Source organism: Humulus lupulus, chromosome 2 (genome assembly GCF_963169125.1).
Source record: "Humulus lupulus chromosome 2, drHumLupu1.1, whole genome shotgun sequence".
Taxonomy (NCBI): domain Eukaryota; kingdom Viridiplantae; phylum Streptophyta; class Magnoliopsida; order Rosales; family Cannabaceae; genus Humulus; species Humulus lupulus.
In genome coordinates, this window is record NC_084794.1 from 101,060,044 (window position 1) to 101,083,260 (window position 23,217).

At 38.2% G+C, this 23,217-nt stretch overlaps 1 protein-coding gene across 1 annotated transcript; it reads right to left on the reverse strand.

The window, feature by feature from the left end:
• Positions 1 to 5,510: 5,510 nt before the first annotated feature.
• On the reverse strand, positions 5,511 to 11,278 carry LOC133816224 (putative leucine-rich repeat receptor-like serine/threonine-protein kinase At2g19230). The gene is made up of 13 exons (XM_062248838.1): positions 11,184 to 11,278; positions 10,500 to 11,049; positions 8,827 to 9,317; positions 8,441 to 8,579; positions 8,233 to 8,304; positions 8,063 to 8,134; positions 7,869 to 7,949; positions 7,596 to 7,753; positions 7,263 to 7,486; positions 6,630 to 6,756; positions 6,439 to 6,501; positions 6,161 to 6,350; positions 5,511 to 5,994 (listed from the first exon to the last, which is right to left on the reverse strand). Exons 1-13 carry the CDS (start codon positions 11,269 to 11,271, stop codon positions 5,601 to 5,603), a joined length of 2,649 nt encoding a protein of 882 aa, XP_062104822.1. The 5' UTR covers positions 11,272 to 11,278; the 3' UTR covers positions 5,511 to 5,600.
• Positions 11,279 to 23,217: the final 11,939 nt, after the last annotated feature.

The window sequence follows — 23,217 nt, forward strand, 5'->3', positions numbered from 1 at the left end:
TTTAAATCATACTTTTTAATTTAAAATAAAAATTAATATTTTTTTTTGCAAGCAACGGCGACACCTAATAACTATCGGCGTAGCTACCCTTACGTCGGCATAGGCAAATATGACAGTTAGTCGATTTTCATCGTTGCTCAATAGCGACAATTAAAATCTGTCGGGAAATCCCATTTTTGTAGTAGTGTCATCTCATCTACATCTTCATTATCCTCGACAACCTCATCGACAACAACTTCATCCACCTCCCCATAGAAAATCCACTATTGGTAACTTTCTTGAAAACCCCATCAAAAGATATGTCCCTCTACCATATCCACGCGATGAAACCTCGAGTTTAGGCATTTCAGACATGGACATCTAATATTTTCATCACAGTCTTTGTGTTGCTTCACCAAATCTACGAAGACTCTAGTAGTCAATCTCAGACTCGGGCACAGTCGTCGTCATACACCCAACCCGCTCAATCCAATGATAATAACAGCATGATGGGACAGGTGATGGCTAACTTGCTGAGACAATCAAAAGCAGACATTGAGTTCCTGTCTCAGTGCATTCCTCCTTAATCCCGCCCACCACCTCAAATAATGAGATCGAATGAAGTAACTCAATGGTGGGAGATGTATACGACTGCACCTTCACAAGCTCCACCACCGCCTCCACATATGTTTGGAGATGACACACCTATAGATATTCCCCCGCCAGTCCCGCCTCAATCTACATTTATAAATGGCGCGTCTTCGTCAGCACCTCTGCCACGTTCTTCACCGCCCCCAGTCATTCAGTATCCAGATGACAGTGTCGATGATGATGCGATCAATTTAGGATAGATTATATAGTTATATAAATAGTAGTGTTTATTTGTTTTAATACTATAAAGATAATTATTAATATTAAATTGTATGATCTATTTTCTTATCAATTAATGGAGACTACAATTCTGATTTTAAATTAAATTATATATTAAATTTGATTTTTTTTTATTTCTGTTACACTATTTGAGGCGAATATATATTGTATTTGCAGTGAATAATTCGTCGCAAATAAGAGTCAGGCAATACAAATCACCCTTCATTTGCGGTGAATGATAGGACTATTTGCGGCGAATAATTTGAAATTTTCGCCACAAATAAGAGTCAATTATGATAAAATCTAGAATTATTTGCGACGGATTCACTGAAATTTGCGTCGATATGTTTGCCGCAAATAATGAGGTTATTTGCGGTGGGAATTTATTCGCCGCAAATAATGGCATTTGCGACGACCTTTTTGCGGCGACGTATTTGCGGTGAAATATGGGGGTATTTGCAGTGAAATTGATCGCATCAAAAACCTCAATTTCTTGTAGTGTATAACCTACACTATAATGAAAATGCCTTTTAGCATCGCTTTTTAACGTCGGTTATAATGTGACGCTAGTTTTTGTTAATTACGTCGGTACACTAACCAACGTTGTTAGTAAAGACCATTAGCGTCATTTCTAAACTAACGCTACCGATATCAATCGTCATGGTTCTGATATCAATAGCGTGAGTTATGCAGTGACGCTAATGACCTGATTATAAAAATAAAAAAAAGCCTAAAACAAAAAAAAGGTATTAGCTTCGGCTTAGAATCGACGCTAATGGACTCAAAAAAGAAACTAAAAGAATGGCTAAAGTCCATTATCCCTCAAAACCCTAAGATCTATCTCTAACCCTCTCATTCTCTACTACCTGTCACCCCTCTCTCATTCTTTCACTCTCACTCTCTCAAGCTCTCACTCTCATTCTTTCTCTCTTCTCACCCTCTTCCTCCATATATCTTTCAGTCTCACTCTTTTTTTTTTCTTGTGTTTGTAGATGGTTGTGTCAGGACCATTGTGGTGGTTTGAGGCGGTGATGGGTTTGGGTGTTCGTGGGTCTCGACATCAACGTCTCATGGTGGTGCTCGAGTTTTGGCGGTTGTCCGCCAACGATTAATGGGCTTGGGTGTTTTTTGTTTTTTGGTTTTGCAAGTGGTTGTACTCGCGTGGTGGCGATGGTGATGGTTTGGGGTTCAGGGGGCTCGACATCCATTTGTAAGCTCTCTCTTTCTATCTCTCATTCGATCGCTCTTTTAATCTAAGTTCATGAATATGGTGGTTTGTGGTGATGAAAATGGGGCTAAGTATTAGATTTGGGATTTTTTTTTTTTTTTTTTTTTTGTAATCAAACTTCAGATAGGATTTTTTTCATATTTTTTTTATGTGTATAAATCTCAGATTTGGTTTGCTACACCTTGATTTGTAATCTGGATTGTGTATTTTTTGCTTTTTTTTTTTGGGTATATAATAACATTGTGATTGAGTTTTCTGCTTTGATTTGTATTCTGTATCAATGTTGATGCCAACTAAAAATGGATCTGGTATTCTTTTTCTAAGTGACAGTTTAAAACTAATGCTATTTATATCAATAGCATCGGTTTAGAACCTACGCTTCTGAATGTATAAATCACGACATCATCTATAGCGGCGGTTTGGAAATCGACGCTATCAGTAGTAGCTTCGGTTCTCCACTGATGCTAAATCTCTTATTTCTAGTAGTTGAGTTTGTACACTGTTTATCTTCAACGCTTCGGAAATATGTTATATAAAACATTTGAATATTTTTTTAGTTCCCTAACTTTACTATATTCATGTGTTTGTATCTTGTCATTTCTAAATCCTAAGTAGTGGAGTTTGTACACTATTTATCTTTGTTATTATCTTTTGCCAAATGTGACTTATTTCATTTGTTCTTTTAATCCTCACCTTTCTTATTTTCTTCAGAGGGTAAATACTGAAGTGTCAGTTTTCTCAGGGGTTGTTTAAAAACATATTTCCAGCTATTCATTAGAATCTCTAACTTTTGTTTTCTTTGGTAATATGCTTAGTGTTGTTGTCTTCTTGCAACTCTCCCCACCTATTGACTATGCAAATCCTTTTATTTTTCTTTATGTAGTCCTGTGTTCTTTGATAGTTTATTCTCTTCTTTTACCTACATTTAGTTAATTGTTTTTGTTATGGTTTATCAGTATTTTTTTCAACCGAAGTTTCAACATTTTTTTAAACTTGTTTATCTTTTTTCATATATCTATTTATCAGTCTTCTTCGTGTCTTTGTTTCAAAAGTTACATAATATTGTGAATGAAATTTCAAAAACCTGGAAATATAATATTTTTTACCGTTAATTATATATTTTTCCAACTATTAATCTTGTCCTGTTATCTGTCTATTTTATATTACTACATTTACATCTTCTAATGTATAGGCATGTTGGCATTTTGAAGATTTAGGGGTTTACACAGTCAAAAGTGGTTACCATTTGGCAGCTTTAGGCATTTCTACTCCTTCTTCATCTACTCAACATATATCAAAATGGTGGCATACCTTATGGTCATTAAAACTTTTGCGGAAAGTCAAGTTATTCTCTCAGTGTGTCTGTCATGATATAATTACAACTGCCTCTTCTATTCGGGCCCATCATGTTCCTTGCGTTGGCTCTTGCTTCTATTGTTGTTGGCACCGCGGTGATGTTTTACATGCTCTCTTCTTCTCTCCTTTATCTTTTCAAGTTTTGAGGTTGACAAGGTTTTGGGGTCTTTTCAAGCAGACCCTCTCTTCGAGTATTGTTGGAACTTTGTAAGCAATACTTTCGGCTTTGTCTTCTTCAGACTTTGGTTCACTTCTTATTTACACTTGTATTATTTGGGGTGAGCAAAACAAAGCTAAACATGGTTCTTTATATCATACTTGTTCCGTTCCTCTCCATTGGGCATATCAGTATTATGAGATTTGGTTTAGAGCACATTTGATTCAACCCCATTTTTGTTTACGTCAGGCTTCTAAGAACCCAGTCTTTTGGACAGCCCCTCGCACAAGTTCTCTCAAGTTGAATGTAGATGCAGCCATCAATCTTGAGAATGTCCTGATTGGTTTTGGTGCGATTATTTGTGATTCAGAAGACTTTCCTTTAGGTTCTTTTGCAAAGCGCCTTCCTAGTTTCTTGTCTCCAAAAGATATCGAGCCTTTCGCCATTTCTTTTGCTTTGACTTAGTGGTTAGAGCTTGATTTTTTCATTTCTGCTATTGAGAGTGACTCGGGGATTGTTATTCGCTCTGTTCTCTCTTCTAGGGACTTTATTTCCCAATAGGGTTGCCTTATTAGGAATATTAGATCCTTGTTAATTGTCTTTCCAGGTGTATGTCTAGCTCATGTGAAGAGTAATGGTAATGTCGTTGCTTATGGTCTAACTAAATATGCACTTCAGATAGAAAACGAGGTCACTTGGTTGGAAGAAATTCCACCATGTATTGTGACATGTACTCCCTGATTTTCATCCATAAGTATTTGGTTAATTGTAAAAAATATATATATTTTAAGATTATAGGAAATATAGCTCTAATATAATATAATATTTTAAACTAAAACATAGTGACAAATAAAAGTATATATGTTAGTAAACTAATTATACACTATTTAATTATAAATATTAATATAATTACAATTTATAATTATAATAAGAAATACATAGAGAGTAGAGAAATTGAAAGTCATTGTAATCCCAACTGAGGAATATCCGAGGTCTGTATAACACCCAATTTCCTAAAAAAACAAAAATATATTCACCTCTTTTAGTTGGTGTGTGAGGATTTCCACAGCATTTCTCCCGACCAGGATATATTGAAGAATGAGTAGCAAGGCGCACCACCGAGCTATTCTTAGGCCTGAACTCTACCACACTAGAAAATCCTAAATAGGTCTAAAAAAATAGAAAAATATAGTTAAGAATTATATTCAATCTTCATATTTCAAGAAGATATATAATTCTTTCTTGTGCAGACCGAACACCACCAAGGCTTATTTTGTAGCTTAAGGTGATAAGACAACCCAAAAGAAATGTGGGACTCTTCATTCAAATTTTTAACGCTAGGCCATACACTTAGATCACGTTTGGATATTGGGATTTGATTAAAAATAATAAGAGAAAAAATATAGAGGAATTAATGAGTTTATCATTTGCCATTACTAAATTAGAATAAAATAAGGTGGATATAATGTAGCAATTCTTTTTTCTTACCAAGGAAATACACGGAGAAGGGAATTGAAGAGGGATAAAATTATCCCAAGTTTTTCAATAGTTGGAGTACTTTTTTCAACAACCTCTCTAATTTGATAATAAAATTACAGTATAAAAATTATTCAATCCAATCCTTCCATCCAAATGAAACCTTATTACAAGTGTTGCTTCTGTTTTAGTATCGATAAAGTTGTTCCTTCTGTTATTAGTAATATAGAAAATATCATATTTCGGCAAATTGTGGCCCTCGTTTTTTAATGTCTTGTTATTTACATTCTTATTTTCTTTTTCTTAAAAAAATAATGAAAAAAAATCTTGATAGGCATTTTTTTTTGTATATATGGTACACCATAGTGTGCATTAACATTATTAGTACAATGCACAAAAGCTTTAGAGAAGGAATATTAGCAATAAAACATTAGTACATATAGCTTGATTAATTCTCCCACCATTATGAGAACCATGTAAAAAAAATGTAAACGAATTTGACTCACCAAAACCATATTTACTTCACACCAAAGTCTATCTAGGTGAAGGATTTATGTCAGTATCCACATTGAGAGTCATCTTTTTTGTCAAAGGGCCATCCTTAGCAATTTCTAGTGCCAAACACTCGTTCAGTTCCATTACAACTTGAGTCATTGTTGGCCTTTCAATGGAATTTAGACTTACACAAGCAGTAGCTATTTCCACATATTTCCATGCGGAGTTGACTTGGAAGTCTCCTCGTAGTCTTGGATCAACAATGCTTTTAATTTCTCCCTTTCCAACCATGAATTCGACCCATTGAGATACATGAATGTTCTCACTAACGCTACTTCTTGCAAGAACAGGTCGACTTGTAATGATCTCTAATAGAACTACTCCAAAACTGTAAACATCACTCTTTTCGTTTAACCAATTTGTTTGAAAGTACCTACAGGACAAAAACAAAATTTATGAGTTGAAAATAGATGAGAAGTGGTTTTAATAATCAATACATGTAGGTCTAATTATTAGAATAGAAAATAATAAACAAAAATTATTAGCAAGTGTATGATTTATGTGTACATGTGAAAAAAAAAACAAAGAAACAAACTTACTCAGGATCAAGATAGCCAGGAGTGCCAGCAATACCGGTTGACACATGAGTACCACCTTCAATAGGAAAAGCTCTTGAGAGCCCAAAATCAGCAAGTTTTGCTTCAAATTTTTCGTTCAACAAGATGTTGGGAGTTTTCACATCCCTATGGACTATTGGGGGCTTACAGCCATGGTGTAGATACTCTAAACCTGATATTTTAACCAAATTCTACCACACAATTTAGTGTCAACCAAATTCAAACATACACATAATGTACTATTTAAATATACAGCTAACCTTGTGCTGCATCCACTGCAATTTTTAGTCTATTCTCCCAACTTAATGTACAAGTATTTTTTTCTGCAATCCAAAATATTTGAAATAGTTTGATCCCTTCATTTATTTTTGATGGACTTGAAAGAAAATCTCTTATTGTTAATAAAAAAATATTAATATGAGAGTACGCTATAGTGCTGAATGAAAAAAACCTGAGAGATGTTGTTTCAAGTTTCCATTAGCCATGTACTCGTAGATAAGCCCCATGCAGTCATCTTCAATGCAATATCCAATGAGAGTGGTCAAGTTTCTATGATGGACTCTCATTAGAAGTATTACCTGTAAATTGAACTCCATAAAATCATTGAACAATACACAAATCCAAAATAATTTAAAATCATAGGCCATCCAATAAGCACTTTTGGCTCTTGCATGTAACTTGCTTGTTAAAATGGTTAGTAACAAGGTTGCAGCTTATTATTGATATTACTCGGTTACATGAATGGATAAAATGGCTTCATCTTATTGGTTCATGGGGTTGTATATAAAAGATGTAAGAATTGATGATAATGTTGTTGAAGAAAAGTAATGGGACATTGTTTTGAACTAGCACTGATTAGGTTCTTTCTTGTTTGTTTCTCGAGAACTATACGAGTAAACAAAATGAGCGCAAAGGTTCTGTTAATCTAGTGGATTGACCAACCAAAACTTGATCACATTAAACCTAACTAAATGAAGTTACCAAAGCAAGTACATGTGTGCGTTTTGCATTCTTGTTTTAATTAATGTGTGTTGTATTGCATTTCATTCAAGAATTCGAGATAAATTCCACATTTATATAATACCTCAGATTGAAACTCCTTATACCCTTGTTCTGATGCATCAGAGAGCATCTTGATAGCTACTTGAGTGTCGTTTACGTAGCCATAATAAACAGGTCCAAATCCTCCTTTTCCAATGACTTTCTCAAAGTTGTTGGTAATACTTGTGATCTCAGAGTAAGTAAATTGATGTTTTTTGGGCTCCAATTCTGACCCAATGTTGTTCGTTGATTTGGGCTTGTCTGTTCCTATATTATTATATTTATATATAAGATCTAGAATTAACCACACTTTGGATACTAATCTCTACATACATACATATAAGTGGCTGTAATATACTTGTATATGCAATATTACCTCTTTTTCTTCTTTTAATCAGTTTCCATCCGATAAAAAGTGCACCTAAGAGGACAAAGAGAGATGCAACGGATACTATAATAGAAACATTATAGTTTTTACGCTTCGCTTGTTTAAGGCATGAAATTGAGGTACAGAGATCTGGGTTTCCAGTAACACTAGAATAAAATACAGTTCACAGTAAAACCATATCAAAATTGAGTTAGAATCAATAATAATAATAATAATAATATATATACCATAAATAGATAATGTCTTCGTGTCATTTTGTACCTTAATACTAGTGAGCCATTATTGGATCTTTCTATGAGGATGACTGGAACTGAACCAGTGAGATTGTTTCCTCTTAAGTCTCTGAAACACGTAACAAACTATTATTTTTGCTTGTCTTTACAAGTTCTAGCAAAAATTATTAACAAGGAGAGTGGTCATTATGTCATAATGTTAAGCCAGAAAAAAAAGCTTACAGAAAGCTTAAGGATTGTAATTTGGAAAGAAAATCAGGTACGGTGCCAGTTAAACTATTGTTCGATAAATCCCTGAAATGACCATGTACATTATTAGGAAGCAGTTCTCTTAAACTGATACTGGTATTAATAACAATAATGATCAAAGAAAGAGTGAGATATGGACTTACAGGGACTGTATCATAGTAAGATCTGTTATATAAGAAGGTATCTTCCCAGTCAATCCACTTGAAGATAAGTTTCTAACAATTTGGTGCAATTTAGTTAGTAGTTGCAAATTAAAGAGTAGTGTTAGTGATCAATTGAAAAGCTTTAAGACTAATTATATATAATTTGAAATAATTAAACTAATCATTTAGTTGAAGAACTTTAACTTACAAGGAAATGATTCTAACTGGATCTTGGCCACTATAGCTGCAATTAAGACCATCCCATTTGTAAGTTTTGGGAGCACATGGATCCCCTTGCCAGTTTTTACTCACTCCATACTTTGACTTAATATTCAACATAGCTCCAACTATTATTTTGTATATGAAAAGAAGAATTGTTAGTTCTCAATTTAATCTTTCAAAATCAAAAAATAAATACCAGTCAACCAGATAATATTGCAGACATTTCCTTATTTATTTTGACTGAAGTTTATACGAAGGGACTTTTTTCATTAGTCACATAAATAGTTGGTCAAATTGAATGTTAGAAAGAAAGCAAGCATAATGCACTCCTCCATATATGTATATATATATATATTATATATTTACACATACCATCTTGCTCGTGTGTTTGTGATTCTGTGAAATTCTGAACAATATAAACCTCAAGGGCATTGAGGATAGGTTGGTGAGTGGATGACTTAGTTTGGGTGAGTTCGTACTCGATTTTCTCTCCACTGACAGGGGAAAGACTATATGAAGTAATGGTATATAAGTAGTTAGGAATCAAAGGTGTAACATCATCATTCCAATACTCCCCGTTTTGATAGATGTAGAATTCTCTGGACTCATTTGGTTGCAGCTTTTGCAGCTCCGCAAAGTGCATGTACACGTAGAATTCAGCTGTGGGACTTTCAGGCTTCAAGTAGAATGAAAAAGTAGGACTAGTCACATTCTCTGGGGACATAGCGGTTGCCATAACACTTGATGGTGGGTTGAAAGAGAGTTGGGCGATATTAGAGTCTATTGCCAACGATGTGCTCAACACTTTGCGATCTGGGAAATTAAAGGGCTGCCATATTCGATCGTATATGTCTTCTTTGTATCTTGAAAAATGAAAATCATGTAAAAATGATATTGATTAGAGACTAGAGTATTTGGCCTTTGATTTTATGTTCGCCATCATAATATAATATCACATGTTCATTTGTCTATATAAGTAGAGTACTTGGAATCAATAAGATTTATATATATAATAAGTAGAAGCAAGGTATAAATTGGCTTAATTTGAAAGTTCTTAATATTGTCTATAATTTGAATAAAAAATTATTCACTATTTTTAAAATATATATATATATAATAAAATGAATTATAATTCTATAATATATAAATATTTATATCAATAATCTTTAGATATATGACATCTAAACACAACGTACGTTGACATAGATATATATTTACATAGTTACATGACATATATATAAAAAATAATAACATTTAAAAAGAAATTAATAATAGAAATAAAATAAGAATAGAAAAAGGTGTACGTAGACAGTAATATACATGCATCAACTATTTTTAGTTTCTAATGTATCTCACAATGTACGTTGGTGAATTTGATGAAATCATTTGATAAAGAACAAATTCTCAGACAAATTTATAAGATAAAAAAAAATAATGTATGTTTTTATTATTTTTAAATAAATATGATTTATTTATTTAAATTATCATAAAATATCATTTTTCAATTTATTTATTTATTTTTGTTTAAGTTTATAGTTGTTCTAGTATTTAAATTTGGCAGTGACAATAAAATATTATATATTATATGTTTAATATAATATTAAGTTTAATTAAATTTTATTTAAGTTATAAAATATATAGTTTTATTATTTTTAAATAATTATTATTGTAAAATATTTCAAAAAAAATTATATTTTAATTTGTTTAATTATTTATTTATTAAATTTTATTTAAGTTTAAGTTATGTTTTCAATGTACCGTTAAATATGTTAGAATATTCTGTTAAATATAAAAAATAAAAATATGTTATAACACCATGATAATTGATAAAGACCAGGTCACCAAACATTGGTGCCTTCCAACGAGATTGCAAGTTTTGCTAAGGTATGTGCAGTGCCATTAGCTCTCTGGGACAACGGCCAATTGTTCAAAGAATTAAATAACTAATATATTTCTTCATTAATTTGTTATTTATAAGTAATAAAATACCATATATTTATATACATAGTATTGCATGGATGTTGATAATAAGATATAGTCAATACCTGATGTATGTATTACTTGTTGAGCCTACATCATAGCGTCGATATAGAACAGCAGCTTCAGCAGGAGTATACGTAGAATTCTTCAAAGGCCTAAGCTCCAAAGCCGATATAAAAGGTGTGCCATGGCCTGTATTCACTACACACACAAAAATGTAATTTGAACTTGGAATATTTATGATCTCCATGCTCTCAACAACTGAAGCATTATCCACTTTCACAGACCCCCACTTGTTAGATCCCAGGTACAGATCGAAGCCTGGCAGTATCATTTTTCCATCATAATTTCCGTACAAGAACCTTGCCCTTATCAAATATTTGGTCCCTTTCCCATCTGCTGGCTTTAGGGTGTAGCAGTTTCTGTGCCCTTTGGGGAAACTTCTTAGAGTTGAAAATTGCTCCTCAAGAGTATCAGAATGGTGTTCAAGTGATATAGTATTGCTTACACCAACATAGTTTTCTATAAAAGGTGAGTCTGAAACGTAGATTAAGCCGGTTGTTTTGTCTGTGTAAGTCGAGTCTTCTGGTATTCCACAATCTATACTGATGAAGCCTAAGAAGCAAATCATAAGAGAAAAAAAAAATAGAAGTTATGATTAATTTGTTACAAATAAACTGATGTGAATATATTTGATCGATTTTAAATATATATTATATGTGCTACATATAACTTTTGAATATATATACCTGATTGAGATTGAGCATGAACAAGAACTGTGAGAGCAAGAACACTACTAAGGTAAGCAAAGAGAAAATGCTGTAACATTATCGTCATATCATAGCCGGTGCTCCGATTGATATTTCTCTCTGTGAGAGTAGAATAAGGCAGAATTAACAATGGAACAATTGACTTCTATATAAAAGTAAATACTCTACTTGAGCTGAAAAAAAGGTCAAAGCTTTTTAAAAATTTATATATATAGTAATAATTCATGCTTTGTTATGTACGAAATACTTGAGTAGCTGTCCTGCTAGGGTATTGATTTTTTTTTAATATATAAATTTTGTCTGTACAAGTATATTAAAGACGATATATGTCCACTTGTTCTTGTTAATTTAGTTATTAATTAAGAAAAAATTGAGCCATATGATCAAAATGCATGAATATGAGTCATCAGCAAGCAAACTAATATTTCAACAATTTACGCTAGTCAAGAATTTCAGCACCGAATATTTGACTTACGAATTCGAACGAGAGAAATTTTTCAAGGCCTATAAAGTGTCAGATCACATGCATTGGATGTTAGTTTCTCAATTATTTTGCAAATGCTTTATATAAATATGTACAAACAGTAATTTTTTCCATGAACCATACAGCCCTCGTTGAATTTTTCTCCTCAATTATTTTTATGGCAAAAATGTCCCCTTCACTCAGAAAATCATTGCAAAAATGTCTTTTTTGTTACATTGAGTTCATTTTTAAGCAATTTGTTATTTAGTCATATTTCACATGCATAGTTACATCACAATGGTCTATTTAATTAATTGAATTTAGTCGAAATTGAGATTATCGTCGCTAAACATGCAATTCTAAGAATACATATATATATATATTCTCAAAACTTGTCATTATACACTACATATGTATGTATTTGTCTGTTAAGACCGTTGAATCTCACCATATTAGCGCAACATTAGTGTTATATGAGCAAATTGTTTAAAAAAATGAATAATATGCAATATAAGAGACACATTTACAATTGTTGCTATAATTGAGGAGGGATTTTTGCCACGAAAAAAAAATTCAGGAGGCAAAACTCTACAAAGACTAGTTCAGGAGGAAATTTTCATATTTACAATATAAATATATATATATACCACTTCGGTAGTAATTTATTATTTTTAATCAACATCTATATGTAATTTTAGTATTTTTTGGTACTAGATAAATTGTAATTCTAATTTTTTACATACAGTATATAATGTAGTTACAAGGGACCTCTCATAAATTTTCAAAAAAATTCAGATAACTTACAATGTCGAAATCGAGATTCAAACAGCATGTTCCATGTGCATGTAAAATATTAAATCAATCACGCATGCAATAAACTATTTGAATCATAATTTCAGCATCTTAAATTATTCGAAATTTTCTGACAATTTATAAGAGTTTTCCTATAACTATATTATATATTGTCATGTAAAAAAATAGTGATTAAAAACAATAGCTCATCAATAATTTTTCATATATTCATATATATATATATATATATACTAGATACAAGCAACGTGCAATATACACGTTTGCTTAGTTTTATTTATAAAACTTATTAATTTTTTTTATTAAATTTATATTAATGTTATATAAATTTCAAATAAATATCTTATTTTAATTAAATAATTTATTTATTTATTTTGTTTATGTTTGTTTTAATTTTTGAATTTGAGAGTGATAACAAGAGATTGTATATTATATATTTAATGTAATATTAAATATTATACATGGATTTTAAATTTAAGTTTCTTTCTAGGTTTAAAAAAAATTGTTGCTAATTGACAGTAAATTATATTATATGTTTAATATGATATTATTCTAATAAGTGAGTTTAAGTTTAATTAATTTTTTTTAAGTTATAAAACGTATGATTTTGTTGACCCTGATTTTGGTCAACTGACACGGAGTCAGAATATGCTTGATGTGAATGAATGCGTTGAAAAGAACGTAATAGCGAAAAGGATAAGAACACGATATTTTATAGTGGTTCGACCCTAGGATCTGGTAATAACATGCGTCCACTTAGATTGTTATTGATGCAAGAATCAAAGGAGTGATCAAAGAATTAGGGTTCAATGAGTTTCACTAACCTCTGAAGAACAATACAATGTTTCTAGTAGAATTCCTCTAGTCTCAAATGATTAAAAGGAAAAAAGTCCATTCCTTGAGGTATCTTTCTCTATTTATAGGCTCAAGGGGGATTACACGAGATTGTTACAAATATTCTCTCCTGAATAATCAGATACTAGGAGATTGTGGGAGTTAATTTCGGGATTTACAAAGATCTTTATCGGAACATCATGCTGCATGCGAAACCATCGACCATACTGGTCGCAGGAAAGACTGGGCCGCCTACTGCCCATAATGTATCTTCTGGTCGATACACTAGCAGAGTTCCTCCAGATGTCAGTCACGTGTCCAGGGATCATTTGCCACGTCATCAATGCCAGTTTTTTGGACAACATTTGCCCCCCAAGTTTATTTATTACGAGCAATAAATAAACTTTTGAGTTAACGACCCTTCGGTGACCCCGCCATACGTGTCAGAACCCTTCGTGTGTTCTTGGAAAAAGCAACCTACTCTTGTCTAATCATGACTTTTCGGTTCCCCAGTAATAATTTGACGGCTATCTCGCTTCCCCATACTTCGAAAAAGTGGAAACTGATGATTACACCTTTTTAATGCCACAGACAAACTTATATAACATCTCCGAAGATTTCTTTTTCTTCTCATACACGCCATTACTCATTCCGGAAACCCTAAAACCAGAGTTTTCATCTTCTTCCAGAGACTGTTCTTCTGCACTCCCAAGACTCAGCCCGAGAGTTCCTCGATTTCCGAAGACTCTTTACCAATCTTCACGATCTTCTTTCTGGTAAGTCTTCGAATCTTTATGTTTTGTATTTTTGTAATGCATGCTCCTGTATGTTGACTGTTGAGTTTATCTTCTGGGTTGAGATGTTTGTCAATAGGATGTCTTGTGGGTGAAAAAAGTTACGAGTTAGTTTGATAGTTGGGATCATACTTTTAGGACGTAAAACCGAAGTAAAAATTCGATTTTTAGGCCAGCCGAAAAATAGGTTTTTCCCGCCCTTAGGGGAGTTGAAAAAGTTTTTACGAAAAACTTTTTGTTTTCACCCTTTGATCCGTTTTTCAAACTGCTCGTGTGAAAAAATTTTAACTTTCGTTAGAATGCTGCTATATAAAAGCTTGACTTTTATACTCGACCAGCGTTATTCTAAAAAGCCTTTTAAAAATTCTCTATCCTCACCTCCCCATTCTTCTGTATGCAGACTTTGATGCCAGATTTGTGGGGAGGTGAACGACCCATCGACGAAGATCTTCTCGCCCAGCTGCTCAAAGGCGAAGAACAACCGTCCGACCGAATTCACGAGATTCCTTTTTCACGATCTTCCTCCAGACTTCGTCCTTCTCCTCCTCAAATGGCACGCTCTAAATCCTTAGGCAAGAAAAGACTTGAATCCGACGATAGTCCAAACCCTCCTGCCCAGCCTGATTCACAGGCCAGGGTTCCTTCGACCAGTGGCCGAGAAAATCCTGCTCCTGACCCTTACATCCAAACTAGAGCCCGCCCTCGCCATCAGAATCTGCGTGATGTCGAGTGGTATTTCTCCCCGACCAGCCTAGTGACTCCTCGGATGCTTGCTAACTACCTTAGGAAGTATCCTCTCACAAGGGTCACTCTCAAAATTCCTGCTGCTGACCAAAGGGCTAACCTCCCCGGAGGTGTATATAGTGCGTGGTCTCGATACCACATAGAGGCGGGGGCTATCCTCCCTCTACATCCTTTTTATCAGGGGGTGGCAAATTATTTCGATGTCGCTCCCTTCCAAATTACTCCAAATGGATATAGAATGCTGGTCGCACTCTATATCCTGTACAAACTTTAAAAATGGCCAGAACCTACCCCCCATGAGGTCAATTATCTCTTCGACCTCAAGTCCAACCCTCAGCAGTATGGGACGGGTTTCTTCCATCTTTGTCACCAGGAGACAAACCGGACGTTCCTAAGTGACACCATGCACATATCCAACGTGGGGCAGTACAACAAGGAGTACTTCCTTACTCCGGACATAACCAGCAACAACTTGGCCTTCGCTCGAGGAGGTAAGTGCTGCTTTTACTGGTCGATACCTTTCATCAGCGATTTTTCCTTCGTTTTTCTTAAAATACTCTTTGTCTTTCAGGCCCATGGTTACGTCTGACCCCAACACCGGACATGGTGTTGAGGTCCAATGCATTGGCCAGGATGACAGACGCGGAAAAAAGCGTCAAGTCCTTGGTTACTGATGAAAATTTGAGGCTGTCTGGCCTCCTGGCTCCTCGCCATGAAACAAGAGGACCTGTGGTTGCTGATGCCACTGCCGAAGGGGTTCCCGAGCAGCAACCTCCTGCGTCCCCTCCACGAAGGAGGCCAACGGGGGTTACAATCAGGGAACCCACAGGCGATCCTTCTGCAGAAAGGCCTTCTGCTCCCCAAGGCAAGGGGAAACAAAATGCAAAAGAGCCGGTTGTGGACTTGGGGGAATCCTCCGATGAAAACGGTACAATAATTTTGCTTTTAAATAGCCTGCCAATTCCCTGTCACTTGTTTGATGGGGAGGGCAACTTTACATATACTCCAAATCTAGGGCCAGACTTCTTCGTGCCAGATAGTGAGTGTGTGACTAATAGAGTCAATAGTATAGCAACCAGTAGTTGTAGCTCGAGTATTAACTTTGTGACCTCTTTTCTGTTTGATAAATAGTTTTTATCTGCTTTTATCTTATCATTTGCCTGTGTTTACTTGTATGCAGATATGGCCACTCCCAACATCTTCGACTTATACCAAGCTGAGGAGGAAGTAGAAGTTCCCCTGGTGCGGAGAAAGTCGTCTAGGAGACATAACAGCGAAACAAGCCAAGGGAACCCTGCCAAGAAGGGTCGAACAAAGGATCCTTCCAAAGACGTGCCAACTGGGCAAACTTCTGCTCAGCCTTCGGCTCCCGCTGAGAAGGAAACTCCGCCTGCTATGACAAACCCTCCACCTACGGCTGTCAAAGAACAAACCCAGCAGGACGAAGCTCTTGGGGCCAAACTCTCGAGCCGCGCTCTGCGAGCAGCCAAGGACCGCCTTGCACACATCGTGAAGTACGATCGCAGTAAGGATGTGATGGCTGAGGTAGAGAAAATGGGGGTTGACCAAATTCTGAACAGGGCCCTAAACGAGATGGCCAGCGTAAGTGCTTCTTATTTCTTTGGCCTTAGTCTTTTATTCTTTGCAACAGGTTCTAACTTTTATCCTTTGTCCACAGGCCTTGCTGACTGCAACTGCTGCTCGTACCCATGCCCAAGCTACCATCGACCAGGCTCGGGCACAGGCCATAGAGAGGTACCAGGTGAAAGCAGTCGAGGACCTTTCGGCTGCAGAGGCCAAGCATGCGAAGGAGTTGGAGGCAGTCGTTCAGCAGAGGGATGCTGCGGTGACAAAGCTATCGGAGGCTGAAGCTTCAAAGGCGGCTCTGAGGAAGCAGAGGGAGGAGTACCAGGAGGCTAGCCGAATCCAATATCGATAATGCAAGAGACTAGGCGAGGAGCTCCAGTCCAAGGACAAGGCCATCTCTGCTCTTGAGAGCCAAGTAGAGCAGCTGAAGCTTTCTAATGCCAAAGATCTGGAAAGGTACAAGAAAGCGACGCTCCGGTGTTTTTATAACTTCTGGAAAAACAAGCAGGGCGCCAACTTCGGTTATCTTTCAGAAGATGTTAGGAATGCTGAGCTGGCCCGCTGCACTGCTCAACTGGCCGAAGAAGAGGCAAAAGCAAGGATCCCTGCTTCCCCAAGCATCGTTGGCGCAGAGGAAGAAGGAGTTGCTGAGGATGCGACCAATCAGAATGCTGATAAAGACCCTCCTGCTCCTAAGGCCCCTTGAGCTTTTATAATTATTTTTTCTTTCTTTTGATTACACAACCCACGGGTCGTGATGTAAAGACAATATCTTTTTTGAATTTGCTGCATGGGCAGCAAACTTTTCCTTTTATTTGAACAGTTAAATCCAAGCAGTGATGCTTGCGGTGTAAAAGATTGCCTTATAATGCTATAATATTTTCATCTACTATAACATCTGTCTGTATGACCGAACTTAGCATAGTACTTTGGCTTGATTTAACAAAATATAAATTTTGAAAAATACCTTAAGTACCTTAGCATGCTTTCACTCATTTTGTTCATGTGTTTACATACCTCATGGTACGCTTTGCTATCGATGTGCCTTATATGCCCCCCAAGTGATCGAGGAGCTTTAGGTCCTTGGTCACTTGCCTTGACCATGACCTGTTCGAACATTTCTACTCGGGTGGAAAAGTAATACTTGTAATATAGCAAAACAACACACGTAATGAACAAATACTTGTAAATATAAATTTACAAAGGTTGGCAAGAATGACTGGCTGCGCACAGTCCCTTATAATCTCGTATTAAAAATGGACTAAACATGTCTTTACGAGTGATTCTAAAATAGAATCTTACATATACGAGTGATTAGCCATACAACGTGGCTAACCCTCTTTGAAAAACTTGTAAAAAGTAAAATTTAATACAAGCCAGTCCTTTAAAAAGGATTGTTCACTGATAATACTTGCGCAAGTGTTCTCCATTCCAATAACGTGGAACAAGATCTCCGTTTAGGCGTGTAAGTTTATAGGTGCCTGGATGAAGGACTTCTTCAATCTGGTAAGGTCCTTCCCAATTAGGTCCGAGTACTCCAGCAGTGGGGTCGTGGGTGTTTAAGAAAACTCGTCGTAGCACCAAGTCTCCGACATTGAATTTTCTTTCTTTAACTTTTGAGTTAAAGTACAGGGCGATCTTTTGCTGGTAAGCAGCAACTCGGAGTTGGGCCTTCTCCCGTTTCTCGTCGATTGAGTCTAGGGACTCCATCATTAGTTGGCTGTTCTGGTCCTAGTCGTATGTTATGCGTCGATGTGAGGGGGGATCTAACTCGACAGGTAACATAGCCTCATATCCGTAGGCTAAGGAAAATGGGGTATGACCTGTCGCTGTTCGGTGAGACGTTCTATACGACCAGAGGACTTCAGGCAGCTGCTCCGGCCATGCTCCTTTAGCATCTTCAAGCCTCTTTTTCAGTGTGTCCTTAAGAGTTTTATTCACGACTTCGACCTGCCCGTTTGCTTGGGGATGCGCAACTGATGAAAAGCTTTTAATAACTCCATGCCTTTCACAGAAGTCGGTGAATAAGTCGCTGTCAAATTGGGTTCCGTTGTCTGAAACTATCTTTCGGGGCAAACCATAGCGGCAAACAATGTTCTTGATGACAAAGTCAAGAACTTTCTTGGTCATTATGGTGGCGAGTGGTTCAGCTTCAGCCCATTTAGTGAAGTAATCGACTGCGTACTTTACTCTGCCTTTTCCCGTTGGTAGGGATCCAATCAAATCTATCCCCCATACCGCAAAAGGCCACGGACTTTGCATCTGTTTCAATTCGTTTGGAGCTGCTCGTGGAATTTTGGAGAACCTTTGACATTTATAGCATCTGCGCACAAATTTCATCAAATCTTCGTTCATAGTTGGCCAGAAGTAGCCTTGCCTTAGAATTTTCTTTGCCAAACTCTGCCCCCCAGCGTGATCCCCACAGAAGCCTTCATGCACCTCTTTCATGAGTTCCTTAGCCTTTTCTGGTGTAACGCATCTGAGTAGCGGCACTGAATACCCTCTTCGGTACATAACACCATCGACTAGTATGTACCTAGCGGCCTGCCTTTGTATAGTTCTGGCTTTGTTTCTATCTGTTGGTAGCACACCGCTCGTCAGATACTCCAAGTAAGGTGTCATCCATGTATCCTCCATTCGAATCTCCATATTGGTCTCGACCGCTTGTATGCTTGGCTCATTCAATCTTTCTACTGGCACAATATTCAAAGTGTCAGCATCCTTCGCGCTCGCGAGTTTGGCTAAGGCATCTGCGTTTGAATTTTGATCCCGCGATATTTGCTGGAGGGTGTACTCCGTGAACTGGGCTAGCAAGTCTTTTGTTTTATTCAAGTAGGCCACCATTTTTAAGCCTCGCACTTGATATTCTCCTAGAACTTGATTCACCACCAGTTGTGAGTCACTGTAAATATCAAGCGTTTTTATGCTCATGTCTTTCGCCATTCTCAATCCAGCGAGGAGTACTTCGTACTCAGCTTCATTGTTGGACGCGGTGAAGTCGAACCTGATGGCGTAGTGAAATCGATGCCCTTCCGGCGTTATCAATATCACTCCCGCTCCTGCGTGGGATTCGTTGGACGACCCATCCGTGAATAACTTCCACGAAGGAGCTTTCTCTTGAGGCTCAAGTGCACTAGGTTGTTCGCACTGTTCGATGTCTGGGAGTTCGGTGAACTCTGCAATAAGGTCAGCCAAGACTTGTCCTTTTACTACTGTTCGCGGCGAATATGTGATCTCGAACTGCCCTAGTTCGACTGCCCATTTTAATAATCGCCCAACCGCCTCTGGTTTTTGGAGGACTTGCCGAAGGGGCTGGTCAATTAAAACTGTGACAGGATGGGCTTGGAAGTAAGGGCGCAGCTTTCTAGAGGCCAGGATTAAGCAATATGCTAACCTTTCAATGGGTGGATATCTCAGTTCTGCCCCGATCAGCCTCTTGCTAACATAGTAGACTGCTTTTTGTACGTCTTCTTCCTTTCGTACTAGGACCGCGCTAGCAGCAACTTCAGTAATCGACAGGTAAATAAACAAAGTCTCTCCTTCGATTGGCTTTGATAAAGCGGGAGGCTGTGCCATATGGGCTTTCAAGGCCTGGAAAGCTTGCTCGCAGTCTCCTGTCCACTCAAACTTCTTATTGCCCCTAAGTAGATTGAAAAAAGGGACACACTTGTCTGTTGACTTCGAAATAAATCTACTTAGGGCTGCGATTCTCCCGGTTAAACTTTGTACATCTTTGATTCTTTCTGGCGACTTCATGTTGATCAGGGCTTTTATCTTGTCGGGGTTGGCCTCGATTCCTCTTGAATTTACAATGAACCCCAAAAACTTCCCTGATCCAACTCCGAAGGAACATTTGAGAGGATTTAATTTCATCTGGTACTTGTTTAGTATATCAAAACATTCTTGCAAATCCTTCACATGTCCTTCTGCCTTCTTAGACTTTACCAGCATGTCGTCCACGTATACCTCCATGTTTACTCCGATCAGCTCCTTAAACATGTGGTTGACTAGCCGTTGGTAAGTCACACCTGCGTTTTTCAGTCCGAAGGGCATTACCTTGTAACAGTATAAGCCCGTATCGGTCCGAAAGCTGGTGTGATCCTCGTCAGGGGGATGCATGCTAATCTGGTTGTAGCTTGAATATGCATCCATGAACGAGAGGATCTCGTGTCCTGCAGTAGCATCGACCAGCTGGTCGATTCTTGGGAGTGGGAAGCAATCCTTTGGGCAGGCTTTATTGAGGTTTGTAAAATCCACACAGGTTCGCCATTTTCTGTTAGGCTTGGGAACCAGCACTGGATTGGAGACCCACGATGGATAAAATGCCACCCTGATGAACCCATTCTCCTTTAATCTTTCGATTTCTTCTTTTAAGGCTCTCGATCTATCCTTATTGAGTAGCCTTCTTTTTTGTTGCACGGGTGGAAAAGTCTTGTCTATATTCAGGACATGGCTGATAACTGCAGGGTCTATCCCAGCCATGTCTTTATGCGCCCAGGCAAAAACCTTCTGGTTTTTCCGCAAAAATTCCACTAGTGCGTGCTTCATGGTTGGTTCCAGGTTTTTCCCGACCTTTACGACTCTGGTCGGGTCTTTTTCGTCGAGTTGGACCTCTTCCAGGTCCTCGACGAGTCCAACATTCTCTTCAAAATCCCCAAAGCAAGGATCTAAGTCTCTATCCTCACTTTGGGAAACACCCTATTTGGTGACTTCATCACCAGATTGGGCTTGTGTATCAACCTCCATCTACAACCTATCTGACGTAGTGCTCTTTGGTGTTCCTTTTTTCGCCTTCGTGATTGAGGCGTTATAGCATTCCCTGGCTTCCCTCTAGTTCCCCAACACGCGTCCTACCCCTGCGTCCGTTGGGAACTTCATGGCTAAGGGCCACATAGAGATGACGGCCCGTAGATCAACTAGTACAGGCCTCCCAATGACGGCATTATACGCCGAAGGACAATCGACTACTACAAAAGTAGCGAGTAATGTCCTGGTAACTGGCGTTGTACCTGTCGTCACTGGTAGTCTGATCAATCCGGTGGGGGCGAGTCCTTCTCCAGAGAAGCCGTATATCGTTTGGTTGCAAGGCTCCAGGTCCTTAATGGACAACTTCATGCGTTCCAGCGAAGACTTATACAGGATATTCACCGAACTTCCTGTATCGACCAGCACTCTTTTTACCATCATGTTAGCCATCTAGATATCCACGACCAGCGGATCGGAGTGTGGGAACCGGACGTGTTGGGCATCGCTATCGGAGAAGGTTATTTCGCCTTCCTCTGATCGAGCCTTTTTTGGCGCGCGGTCCTCCACAGTCATCATCTCGATGTCCTGGTCATGGCGCAGAGTCCGAGCGTACAGTTCCCTGGCCTTTCTGCTATTTCCCGTGAGGTGCGGGCCTCCACAAATGGTCAATAATGTGCCAATCATGGGGGTAGGCTGTAAGGGTGGCAAGCGTTGGCGCGTAGGCACCTGCTCGTTGCTACCCGGAGCTTCTCGTTGGGAATTTCCCGAGGCCCATACGTATCTTCTCAAGTGTCCTTGTCTAATAAGGAACTCAATTTCTTCTTTCAGCTGGTTGCATTCGTTGGTGTCATGTCCGTAGTCGTTATGATAACGGCAGAACTTGGTAGTGTCTCTCTTCGAAATATCCTTTCGAATGGGGCCAGGTTTCTTATAAGGCACACTAGAACTTGTGGCCTGATAAACCTCTCCCTGAGACTCAACGAGGGCAGTGTAGTTAGTGAACCGAGGTTCATAGCGATTACCCTTGGCTCGTTTATTGTCGGAGGTGGAAGGCTCATTGTGCGACCGTTTTCCACCATTCTTTCCATTGCCGTTGCCATTCCCGTTGCCTTTGCCGTTGCCGTTAGGTTTAGACCCATTGGCGGCTTTGGCGGGCTCGGCAGCCTTCTTATCCTTGCCAGAAGGCTTTCCATCGTCGGCAATGGCATATTCGAGCTTGATGTAAAAATCAGCCCGATCCAAGAATTCCTGGGTTGTTCTAACTCCATCCTTGCAGAGGCTCTTCCAGAGGGGGGACCGACGCCTAACTCCTGCGGTTATGGCCATCATTTTGCCCTCGTCCCCCACCGTTTTTGCTCCAGCTGCTGCTCGCATAAAACGCTGGATGTAATCCTTCAGCGACTCTCCATCTTGCTGGCGAATTTCAACCAGCTGATTTGCTTCGGTCGGATGCACACGACCTGCATAGAACTGTCCGTAGAACTCCCTTACGAACATTTCCCAGGAAACTATGCTTGCGGGAGGGAACTTAAAAAACCACTCCTGCGCGGCCTCAGAAAGTGTTGCAGGGAAGATCCTGCACCGAGCGTCTTCGGACACTTTCTGAATGTCCATTTGTATCTCAAACTTATTGACATGAGATACTGGGTCTCCGTACCCATCAAAGTTTGGAAGCGTTGACATTTTGAACTTGCTTGGAGTTTCTGCCATAGCTATTCTCTAGACGAAAGGAGTGCCTTTCCTCCTATCGTGGTCGATGTAAGACGTTCTTCCCCCAACCAGCTGTTGCACTGCGTGGTTGAGGGCATCTATCTGAGCCTGTACAGCGACAGGAATCGCTGTGGCCTCTGTTGCTGGGGGGACGTTCTCGCCATGCCGCTCGCGGTAATCGTTGAGTACATCTCGCAAATCCTCGTCTCTTCTCCGCTTCTCGCTACCCCCGAGCCGGTTGAAGACATTATTTTGCCTGGGCTACCCCCCAGCATCCCGTCTATTGGGTTGGTCATCTTGAGGTACCTGGCTCCTGCCTCTACCT